The sequence below is a fragment of the Lathyrus oleraceus genome, chromosome 2 (assembly GCF_024323335.1).
Source record: "Lathyrus oleraceus cultivar Zhongwan6 chromosome 2, CAAS_Psat_ZW6_1.0, whole genome shotgun sequence".
In the NCBI taxonomy this organism is placed as follows: domain Eukaryota; kingdom Viridiplantae; phylum Streptophyta; class Magnoliopsida; order Fabales; family Fabaceae; genus Lathyrus; species Lathyrus oleraceus.
Genome location: NC_066580.1, coordinates 114528982 through 114541175, shown reverse-complemented (window position 1 = coordinate 114541175; position 12194 = coordinate 114528982). Strand labels below are relative to the sequence as shown.

Sequence of the window (12194 nt, the reverse complement as noted above, 5' to 3'; positions counted from 1 at the left end):
GCAAATCGGAGAACATAAATCTAAGATATCTGATTCAACAACAAATCGGAGAACACGAGGTAAATATATTTGGTTCACTTTTTCAACACACCAGAAATCTTACAAGTTTTCTGGTTTTACATATGAAAAATTGTACACATCGGATAACTTAGCATGTGGTTCTCCGATTCACATTGTGCTAACTGAATAACTCAAAACCATGTTATTTGGTTCTTAATATTTTCTACCGGAGAACTTGACCCAAGGTTATTCGGTTCTTATTTTCAATTTTCATTTATTTTTTGTTATTTTTAGTGATGCGTATGAGAGGTCGGAACCTGGAGATTCTTCCACGGAGATGTGAACGGCGACAACTTCAATAGGAAATGGATGGAGAGGAACATTTGATAGTCGCGCCTGAGCCTAATCCACGGCAGTCACTGTTCCTTGGGAGATCGTACGATATGTCTCTTCTGGTGAGGTACCAAGATCATGTTGCTCACCATTTATGGTACAGCAAAGTAAGTTAATCTTTATCATTTTATATTGAATCATTTTAAATTTTAATTACTTATATTTTATAATATATATTATAATTTCTTTTTAGGAGAGACAACCGAAGAAAGAATTAAAGATTGTTGCACATGGTAGCAAATTGATAGAATGTGTTCCACATAGTCTTTCACCGCTGATAGAGAGTTGGTTGTCTGACTCTGGTTTATTCTCTCTCTAGAGAACCTGTTTGTTGAGGATAGATCAAAATTTAGTATCAGCATTTGTATAGAGATGGCATCAGGAAACATCGTCCTTTCATATGCCATTTGGCGAGATGACCATTACATTAAACGATGTTTCTTGTCTTTTTCATTTATCGTGTATGGTGAGTTATGTAACCCTGCACGAGGTTTCACTGATGTTGATGTTATTACTCTTGCTATTTATTTGTTGGGTGTTTTCTTGGAGGAGGCAACTGAAGAGGTCTATAAGTGTATGGGTGTTTATTATAGGCCAGATTGGTTAAATGAGGTATTTATGCGTCTGCAGGCTGATAGTATATTTGATTGTGCTGATATAGCCTATATGATGTTGTTGATAGGTTGCACCATTTTTTCCGACAAGACTTTTACTCTTGTAGATCCAAAGTATTTATCACTATTTAGGGACTTAGCTGGATGTGGTAGATATAGCTGGGGGCAACTGCATTTGTCACACTCTACAGATATTTAAGAGATGCTTCCTTCTTTACGTGCAAGCAGCTCGGTGGATATGTCTCTTTGTTATAGGTACAAATGTTTTATTTTAATTTTATTTTGACTTATCTTGATTATTTGTAATTATTTTACTTGATAATATTCATGTTGTGTAATAGTGTTGGATTCATGATATTTTCTGACTGTTGGCAAGAGAAAATTATCTAGGATTATTGGTAACATTAGTCCATTTCCAGAGCTATGAAATGGGTTTACAAGTAAGGCGCACAACAACTTGATGAGCTTAGGTCTATGTTGGATGCATTGAGACATGTTGATATCATTTGGCGCTCTTTTGAGGATCATAGAGAACACCGTCCATTTGATGATATATGTATGTACATGGGCGGCTTGAAATGGTATGTGAAACTTCTGGCGTGCAAAACTTCTTCCAATTCAATGTGATTGTTGGCAACGGAAATCCTTCATTCATGATTACCTGTTTAGAAAATTAATATCAAAAGAAAAATAAGTAAGGCATAAATGAAAAATAAGTAATTAACTTAACAAACATGAATATTTAACTACCTGAATCCAATGATTTTGGTTTACAAACCCAATGCATTAAATGGACACATTAGGTGAATGTGAAATCGTCATGCGAAAGAAAGTCAAACTAGGATGACCCAAAGAGACGAGAATGACATTATACCGATTTGAAATCACATAACTCATATCTGGTAATGTTATCCATTTCTATGATGGCTAAGGACCTAAAGATGATATCATCAAGAATTCTCTCACTTCTGATAAGCGATCTCCAAATAACTTCTCATAGAGACTGCTTCTAGAACTTCTAAACCCATAATTTCCATCATTCGTAACATCAACAATGTCATCAATAAATTGTCTGATATGATCTGGAAATTGTACCATGAAATTATTAGATGGTTGCTTCTTCAAGGTTTGGATAACTGTGAACATGACTTCTTTGAAGATTTTTGAGAACTCGAGTTTGCTTGACCAACATAATCATGATATGAAGGGTCGCGATAAACATAATATTCTGCGGGTTTCTTCCCTTTCATCTTCACCCCTCATTTGGTTTTTATTTTTTCAGGCGGTGGACATATCCTTGTTGTAGTGGGGTAAGCAATTTCACACAACCTACTTTTTAGTGCTCTTTTTCCTGCAACACCTAGTGACATGTACATTTTCCACAGTGCATCAATTGTATTGATCATTTCCACCTATGATCCATCCTCTGCATCTACCTCTTGTTCACTTTTCATGCTTAGTTTTCTCCAATGGATATGAATATCATCAATTGGTATTGGATCACCACTCAATGTGTATCTCCCTAACTCACAAGCACAAGGTAACCCATATACTTTTCTATGAGTACACCCCACACATTTGGGTGTTTGTACCCACAATCTCAACCCTTAACCACTCTTCAGCAATGTGCCTAAAAGCAGCTAGGCATTGCAACGGGGCGGGGCGGGGACAATTTTTGTATTCCCCAAATCCAAACTTGAATCCCAGATAAATCCCCGTTCCCCGTCCGGATCCCCGTCGGGGATGAATAATTGAACCCCAAACCCGTCCCAAATGGGTTCGAGGATCCCTGTCGCTCCCCCAAACCCAAAACCTACCTCAAACCCCAAAACTTCCCCAAACCCAAAATTCGTCTCGAACCCAAAACTTGTTCCAATCCGAATAAATCTTAACTTATATTACAAAAATAAAATACAATTTCGAAGAATTTTTAACATATATTTCGAATAATAAAATACAAACAAAAGTATTAATTCATTAACCATACAATTATTATTTCAAATTAACAAAACCAAATAATCCAAAATATAAAAACTAAATAATAAAATACAAATTGATATTCGAACTACCATCCAAACAAACGCATAGTAAAAAATATTCTACATTCCAAAATACCAACAAAACAACCACATAACTAAAAATATTCAGCATCATTGTCTATAAAAATTGCTACCAAAATAGATAAGTGGTCAACACCAATATTGTCTTCTTTCTTTCTCTAAATGTTATTCTTCATCTTCAAAGAGGGAATTTATACTACTAGTTAATATTTCACCTATACAAAAAATACAAATTAAAATACAAACATTAATAATAAATAATAATACAAGTCAAAACTTAGTTACTCTTGTATTCTAATAACAAATTCGTAACTAACAAGAAATTAGTAATAAATAAATTGTTTCACACTTCATAATAAAAATTAAGAAATAGATGCAAGAAGAAACTCGTAATACATAAGTCACTTCACACTCCATATTAGAAATTAATAATAAATAAATCAAAGAAAATTTTTACCTTCTCCATCAGGCTCTATTTCATCGAGTAAAGTAGTATAGTCATTGCATAACTTAGAACTCATACCACCTAAAAATATGAAACACAATACAATATAAATAGTAATCAATTAAAAAATACAAAATTATACTGTTAAAGTCCAAACTTGATAATATTAACATTGATAGATATCATTTACAAGTCTTCTATTTAGAAGTAGTATTCAAACATTTCGATTGTATAAATGACAATTTATCTTCAAATATCCAAGTCATACAGTAGTTACCCATAATCACAAAATATTGAAGAATAGTAACGTACATCGTGTACAATAGAGAGGAAATGAAAGACATAATAATATCTCATTTCATAATATATAAAAATTGCCAGAATAATATAAAAACATACCATTATTTCCAGTACTCCATAACCAACTTCTAGCACACATCAAAGCCTTTAAAGTTATCCAATGAAGTCGATTGTGATGCAGGCTTAAAATATGACCGCTAGTACTGAATGTGGATTCTGAAGCTACGGTAGAAATAGGAATTGCTAAAATATCTTTTGCAATTGCTTGGAGTGTTGGATATTTGATGCCATTTAACTTCCACCACAATAGAATATCAAAATCAGGACTTCGCGGTAAAACTTCCCCTTCAAAATAATGATCCAATTTTGTTTTAACAAATGAAGTTCTAGCTTTTTTTATCATCTAAACCATCATTAGCCACACGACTAGATTCCAACATTGGTGAGTCACCACAATTCTCTTGGTTCAACTTCAATTGATAATCAGCAATTAAGTCATAACATAGTTGTTGAATCCTCTTAACTTTCTCAAAAGAGTCTTGTTCATACAATTTTTCATAATAGTATTCAAGTAACTCCATTTTGTATCTAGGATCCAAAACATTAGTAATTCCCATTATATCATGGGTGACACTCTAATATTTATCAATTTTTTGCAACATCTTGTTAGCCATTTCTTTGATCAATAAATTGGAAGAGTTAATCCAATCAGATATTACCAATTTAATCTTACAAATCTCAGGAAAAAACATGTTGGCAGTGGGATACTTAGTGCCAGAAATGATTTCAGTGATTTTGTTGAATAACTTCAATCTTTCACAAACATCTTTTGCAAATTTGCATTGTGAACTAGTTGGAACACAAGTGTATCGAGTGTCACGTAACCTTAACCGACTAAATACATCCTTATACAAAATAGCAATGTCAAGCATTTTATAAGTGGAATTTCATCTAGTTGAACAATCTAAACTTAAAGTTTTAGTGTAAGAAAATCGCAATTGTTTAGTTGTCTCCTCAAATTTTTCTTTTCTTTTAGGAGTTACAGTCCAATAAGCTACACTATCTCAAATCTTTTCTATTCCATCTTTCACTACTTCTAAACCATCATTTACTATCAAATTTAATATGTGTGCGCAACATCGTATATGAAGTAAAGATCCATCCTTCAACAAAGTACTTAAATGCAACTTCTCCTTAATTTTTTCCATCACAACATCATTTATGCTACAATCATCTAAAGTGATAGTTGGCAATTTTGTATCGATATTTCAGTCCATTAAACACTTAACTAAAGTAGCACAAAGTCTATCACTTGAATGAGAAGCAGGAATATAAATGAACCTAACACATAATAAAATTCAAAGTATGAAATAAATAAAGCTAGCATATTATATTTATGCTTAAAGTAAACATAACAAATTGTAATTACCTCAAGATGCAACTCTGCAAATTCCAAGCTCCATCAATATAATGTGCACTAACAATCATATACCCTTTTTTTATTACTCGAACTCCACATGTTTGAAGTAATCGCCATTCTTACTTGAAGACTATCTAATAATTTTGAAGTTATTGTCTTCTCAAACTCATACACTTTAAATATCTCCTTCTTAATAGTATTTCTACAAGGAACATGAAACAATGGTTGTAGAGAAGCAACGAATCGTCGAAAACCAATATGATCTATAATTGAAAGTGGATACTCATGCATAATTATTGCACATGCAAGCTCTTTTCTTGATTTTTCAGCATTATAAGTACCAACTCCTAATTATCGCTTTCCTTGCAAGCTCTTTGGAATGATAAATATTTGTCCTTTTGTAGTCTTGTTCTCATGAATTTTATGATGAATGCATGTCTTCATATGTTGAAGCAAGTGTTTCGTTCCATTGCTCGATTTTTCACCAAGAAATTTCTTGCAATATTTACGTTGAGTCTTATCCTCGCCATTAACTTTCACCTTAATAAAATGATCCCAAACCTTACTCCTAATTTTTCCTTTCTTTTTTTCTTCCAATGCCTCTACATTATCACATGTATCCATTTTATCAATTGTCTCATCATTAGGTATTTCAACTGTTTCCTTCGATGGTGTCAGGCCATTAAGCGAAGAGTTGGAACTTTCTTCCATATCTTACAACAATCAAATTCTTCTACAACCACAATAAAGATTTAAGATTTAGAATTAAAAATAAGAAAATAAGAAGAATAAAACTTACACTAAAAATAATATTGATGAGGATTTCAAGATGGTGAATTGATGATGTCGATAATGGCTTTTAATTGAAACGTGAAAATAAAAATTCAATGATTCTGATAGTGAGATTTTTAGAATAGTGAAAGAGACATAACATAACTCAATCATTAAAGTTGTTTTTGGAATGTTAAAAGTCTTTTATTTGATCTAACTAACCATAAATGCAATGAAAAAGTGGAAAGGTTAAAAATATAATGTATGAGTTTTTAAAAATAAATATGATTTTCTTAAATAATAATAATAATAATAATAATAATAATAATAATAATAGTAATAATAATAATAATAAACGGGGCGGGTTCGGGTTGGGTACTACACTCCCCATTATCCGCCTCATCCCCAAATGTTAAAATCGGGGAAAATCCAAACTCAAACTCAAATCCAGTCAAAGCGGGTTTTCTCCGTCAAATTCGGGGCGGGTTCGGGTGGGTACCCCTGGGTATGAGTTATATTGCCATGTTTAAGCAACTCTTGATACTAATCCACGCAAACTCCCATAAAATTGACTAGTGTGTGTTTGCTCAACTTCATAAAAACTCTTCTGAATCAAAGCTCTGATATTTCCTAATTGTATTTTGAGATCGTCATTCATAGCCTTCCACGATTTGCACATATCATCTAAGTTGTTCTCCAACATCTACTTTAGTTTCCAATGCGCATACTCAACCCTAAAAAAAATAATCAGTATCCTTCATATTAAGATAAACAAACTATACCTAAAATCACACACACCTATTGTGATACTCCAATATTGTCCCTCATTCAATAAATGGATACATACATCAATGACATTTGAATCATCTGTATATCATAGCATGCATTTCATCTTGCATAATGCCTAAAATGTCAATCAGAATAAATTTTCGGATCTACATGCACACCGGTTGAACTGATTCTCAAATGCACATAAAATCAGCGGGCAAAAATTTCAAAATCGAGTTTGCAAACATCAATATATTAATCTATGGTTCGCGTTGCTTAATTTGACGTGCTCGTTTTATTTTTTGACTACTTTTTTGGTCGCATTTTGATCAACCTGGGTTTTTTAACCGATCATTTTTTTCTTAAAAATTTGATCAAAACCTATCTGTTTTCTAGAAGTTTATTTCACACTGGTCATTTTAGTGCATTCATTTTAATTTTTCGAGCATTTTGTGTCTGACTTTTATTCTTTTTGAGTCCTTTTATTTTTATTTCTTTGTCAAAATGTTAATAAATAATTAGAATTTTTTACATTTTAGTTTCAATTTACTTTTATTTATTTATGATAGTTGGATTTTTTAGTAGGTCAGACTCAGACTTATCAAAGCCTAACTCGGCTCAGCCTATTCCCACTCTTACCCCAATACACTTACATCTTTCAAAGCAAAAATTTAACTACATCTGACAACACTATAACACGAGAGTTTAAGAGAGAGAAAAAAGTCAAATACAAGTTTAAAGTATTTTTGACTTATGCATTTCGTAACGAAGAAATGGAATATTTTATATAGTTTTGGACTCCGTCTTTCTTTACAAAATTAAATGATGTGAGATTTCTTCAATATACATATTTTCAATCAATCCCAGCCGCGGATGACCACGAAGAAGTCATGGACGAAATGTTGAGTCTCATGGCTATTCCTCGCCCCTTGTGGGTCCTTTTCAAATATACCACTACATTTTCATGGTGTTCCAAAATTGTGGTGGAAATGTCATCTTGGAAGTTGAATATATCTTTGTGAGCAATGTGGTTTGTCATAGAGTGTGAATGTAATTTTTATTGATTAAAATGAAGGTAGGCAAAGAAGAAGTGGAACTAATGGGAGAAAACTCGTTGAAACTTCCTAACTAAGTTTCACTTCAAGATCAAGTTAGCAAGGCAAGATCAATTTGACATATGGCAGGATAATTGATAAAGTTGTAGATGTCCTAACCAAGTTACTCAATATTGAAAATTCCCAAGAGATGATGATAAGAGATTTTGAATTAGAAGGAAATATGGAAATATAACGAAGATTAGAACTTTTGGCGAGTTGCATGTGTCATAAGTAATCAGGAAGTTGAGTTAGTTATGTTGTATAACATAAAAGTATCTAACAAACTAAATTGGTTAAGTTGTTTTGAAGTTAATTTAGTAGAATAATTTCACCTTTCAAGTGAATCTTCCGCACGATTTTGAGCAATTTATATTATAGTTCCATTTTCATCTCATAAATTGATATAAGTTGAACAAAACTAAAAAATGAAAAGGGAAATCAATGATTGATAATGATTGAATTAATTCTACTCCATTAAAGAATGATAATGATGATTTTGCTGCAGTCTCATTCAGTTCAAACCCTTGGCTGGATTTTGTACAAAATTGAATGAATGAACAACACAATGCCACTACTACTACCACCACCAATACAAATTTGTAGCATTATCACCACCACAAAATTTTTGACCGAGTAAAATTTGTTCTTGAAATATAACTACAGCAAAACCACTCCCAGTATTAGAAGTCCTGTCACCATTACAAGGCTTCTAATTCTCAATTCGCGGCTGTGGATGTTATAGGCTGAAGAATCTGAACTTGAATTCATTGATGGTGCTGTGAAGTTGCCAAAGGTGCTATTTTTGTTGCCAAGACTGCACATATTCACAAACCAATTACTTATCAGTAATAATGCATAGAACTGAGGCAACAAACCACGATAACACTTCGATTCCAGACGAATCATTAACAATGAACATTGGATAGTGAAAATGAATGAAATAAGCAAAATTTCTTTACCTTCCAGGATATAGACAAGAGCCATGACCTGCAATCATTCAAGAAGCCTTTAATTACTTATCCTATAAGTCATCAATAGAACTTCAAAAGAAAATGCAAATGCTAGTTCAAAGTCAAACCAGTGGTTGGTATCATGAGATAGTATCTTACTTGGATCTGAGGTGGTGATTGTAGCAACTCCCTTGAAGTCGCATGAATCGGGAGTTTTCCCCATTTTATTATAGTAACTGTCAAAAGCATAATTAGCATGTGCTATCACATTGTCTGGTTCATAGCATGGTTGTCCTTGCAGCAACGGAGAGCATTCAACTTTTCCGGGTCCACACGCCCAATCTAATGCAGCCTGTATCATCTTTGGGTCTGCGCCATCCTTTGCGATGCAGAAAGTTTGATTGCTGGTATCGTTCGCTAAAACTGCTCCTGATCCAGTCAAGTGTAAAATGTAAATAGGCACACCGTTCGCATCAAATAATCCCCAGTTTTTCTCCGACAACGGCCCGGATTTTGTATCCTCGTTGTATAGTTCGTAGATGTAAGTACTAACAGCAACTCCCGGATGTTTTGGAGTTCCGGTTTTGTTAAAAACATGCTTGATCAAATTGCTGTTGTAATTATTGGCATTGTCTATTGTTGCATCAGGCTCGTTCGATGCACCTTTTGAAGGCCACCCTGATTCTGTTACCACTATGGGAATGTTGGTGTAGTTTAGAAAAGCCATGGCAAAGTATGCTGCGTCGACCATGGCATCAAAGACATTGGAGTAATGTAGAAGGGTATTAGAATCAACAGCTTCTTTGTTTGGAGGGAGAGGCTTGAAGAGTGCATAATCTAATGGAATGACACCATTTGACTGCATGTAATCGTAGTAAGGGTAAATATTGAGCATGAGATAAGAGTCGGTGGACTGCAAAAAATCAAGTATCGGGACTAAAACTGAATTCAGCGACCGGTTAAAGAAAGCCTGTGAAGGTGGAAACGAATCAAGGATGATGGACGACGAAAGGGGCGTCGAGACTTTAACTTGTCGATCAAGATTCGACGCAACGAGGGCTGAATGAATGTACTTAATTGCATTGACAAGAACTTTCGCCACATTAGGCAGAGCCGTCAAAACCTCAGAACCAACACAAATGGCAGTGATATTGGTGGCCGGATAATGTGCTACCACGTTACGAGAAACCCAATTGGCAGCCGAAGCATTCGACTGACCAATTGCCAAGAGTTCTTCATTCGGGACAGTTATGACAACTTGTATGCCTGTTTTTGCAAGTGCAATGAGCATAGCCTGGTCAGCATCGTACAATCGAATATGACGAATTTGTTGTGCTTTGAGTAGCGCGACCACTTGAGTAGGGTGTGGCATATCAGAGAGGTCAGTTCCAATGTTCACTCCAACAAAAGCTTCTGCAAGATCCATCCACAATAAGATTTCAATTCATCACAACCACTCAAATAACTCAAATTTGGAAACATTTACAACAATGGCCACCTCAAAAAGAAAGCTACATTGAACATTGGGGAAAATTACAATTCAAGGCTGAAGAGAAGGACAAAAGAGGCATCCTTTATCAGAATCCTAAAGAAGGACCACATTCAAGAGTACCAATCAACAAAAACCTAGATACTATTTTAAACTTATGTTACACACATTACAAATACTAACCAATAGTTTAACAAGAAACAAATAAACAACATATTAAGAAACATAAATGCATGTTCTTCAAAGTTCACACCTTAGGTTTGAACACTTGAACAACACTATTCAAATCTCAAACAACATTCAAACCCTAAAGCAAGTTTATCCTACTTGGATTTTCTTGAACAATGCCAACACAAGTAAACAATGTAGAACTAAAGAGCAATGGAAGTTTCAAAACAGAAGCAAGCATATATTCAAAAAGTGAAACAAAGCATCACTTAAAAACAAAGAAAACATAAGAGTAAGGAAGAGTATAAAACTATAGACTAACCTTCATCAGCAGCAACAAGAGAAACAGCAAAAAGCAGAAGAAGAAAACGCAAAGCCATTGATAGATTCAAAAACAATTCAATCTACCTGAAAAAAACTCAATAATGAGAGAGAGAGAGAGAGAGAGAGAGAGAGGTGAAAAAATGAAAAGAGAGGAAAGTGGGGTAAAGGTGTAGGAGAATATTAATGAGAGAGAGAAGGGGTTATGAGGTGAAGACAATAATCACACGTGGAAAGTTTGTCAGATAAATCAAACGGCTAAGGATTGAGAAACTGTCCATGTTTGAATGAAGGGATTGGAGATTGGAGTTTCATCACTGTAACCAAACATGTTAATAGGCCTAGTAGAGAGGTAGCTGAAGTCCCAAGAAACTAAAATTTGGGACAACACAATTTTTTTCTCTACTTTTTCATTTTTTTAAATCTTATCAAAATATTTAATTGAAAAAATATTAATTAAATGAGGTTTAAATCACTTTAACAATGGATAATACTAGTAGCAAGTAAGGAATCAACAGGAGTTAGTATAAATATACCACTACTACTATGTACTAGTATAACTCCTAATATGATTTGAATTGAATAATAGATTAATTATACATTAAATAATTTCGGATGTATTTTAAGACACAAATTAATATACTCCTAGAAGACAAAGATTCTGTCAATAAATGAGTATAAATATTATATTTAATATTTGGGATGATTACAGAAGCAATGTGATTATTTTGTTGGAAATGGTGGTGCATGTGAAGGAAGAAGACATTGATCTGCTCTCCTAGCCGTTGGAGTATAGTACTGTGAGTTCTTTTCTTTTACCATTGTTTTGTTTTGTACTACTAACATAGTAGAAGTGTCTGGATCTGTATTTATTAACTTGAATTTATGGGGTGTTTTTTTAAACAAAAAAGGTTGCATTGCATCTATGAAGACACCGAAAGGACTCCTCCCATTACTCTAGGCACTGCCATCATGCAACCCCTCAACGGTCCAATTTTGCTCACCTAACTATTGGTCCACTTCCTCTATTTCGTAATATGCCCATTTATTATGTTACTACTAGTACATACTAGTAGTAGTATAGATATACAAAATAAAATTACTTTTCTTTCATTTCTCATTTGTTATTTATCCATTATTAGTAAATTTATTTGGATCCGTCCCACAAAAATCCATAAAAATAGATGGCAAATATCGGAAAGGATTAGTCTAAAATTTTGTCTCGTGTTGCAAAAAAATGAGGGTGAATGGGTATGATAGAGACTTCACTCCTGAAATTTAAAAGTTATAAAATTGATGTCATTGTAAAAACCTTGAAAAAGAATAGAACAATCATAGTAGAAAGTGTGTGTCTAAAACCTTGAATCGACCTGAAAAAACGTAAGAAAAAACAGACAT

General features: G+C 33.7%; 1 protein-coding gene across 1 annotated transcript; it reads right to left on the bottom strand.

Annotated features, from left to right (window-relative positions):
• Positions 1–8294: 8294 nt before the first annotated feature.
• LOC127118385 (glucan endo-1,3-beta-glucosidase 2) lies at positions 8295–11113 on the bottom strand. The gene is made up of 4 exons (XM_051048574.1): positions 10798–11113; positions 8978–10231; positions 8828–8855; positions 8295–8682 (listed from the first exon to the last, which is right to left on the bottom strand). The coding sequence occupies exons 1-4, from the start codon at positions 10853–10855 to the stop codon at positions 8526–8528; spliced, it is 1497 nt and encodes a 498-aa protein (XP_050904531.1). The 5' UTR covers positions 10856–11113; the 3' UTR covers positions 8295–8525.
• Between the last annotated feature and the right edge of the window lie 1081 nt (positions 11114–12194).

Coding starts and splice junctions, on each gene's coding strand:
- LOC127118385 (XM_051048574.1), bottom strand. CDS start 10,855: ATGGCTTTGCGTTTTCTTCTTCTGCTTTTTGCTGTTTCTCTTGTTGCT. Junction 10,232..10,797: donor TCTTGTTGCTGCTGATGAAG/GTTAGTCTATAG, acceptor TGGATCTTGCAG/AAGCTTTTGTTGGAGTGAAC. Junction 8,683..8,827: donor TCTTGTCTATATCCTGGAAG/GTAAAGAAATTT, acceptor GAATATGTGCAG/TCTTGGCAACAAAAATAGCA.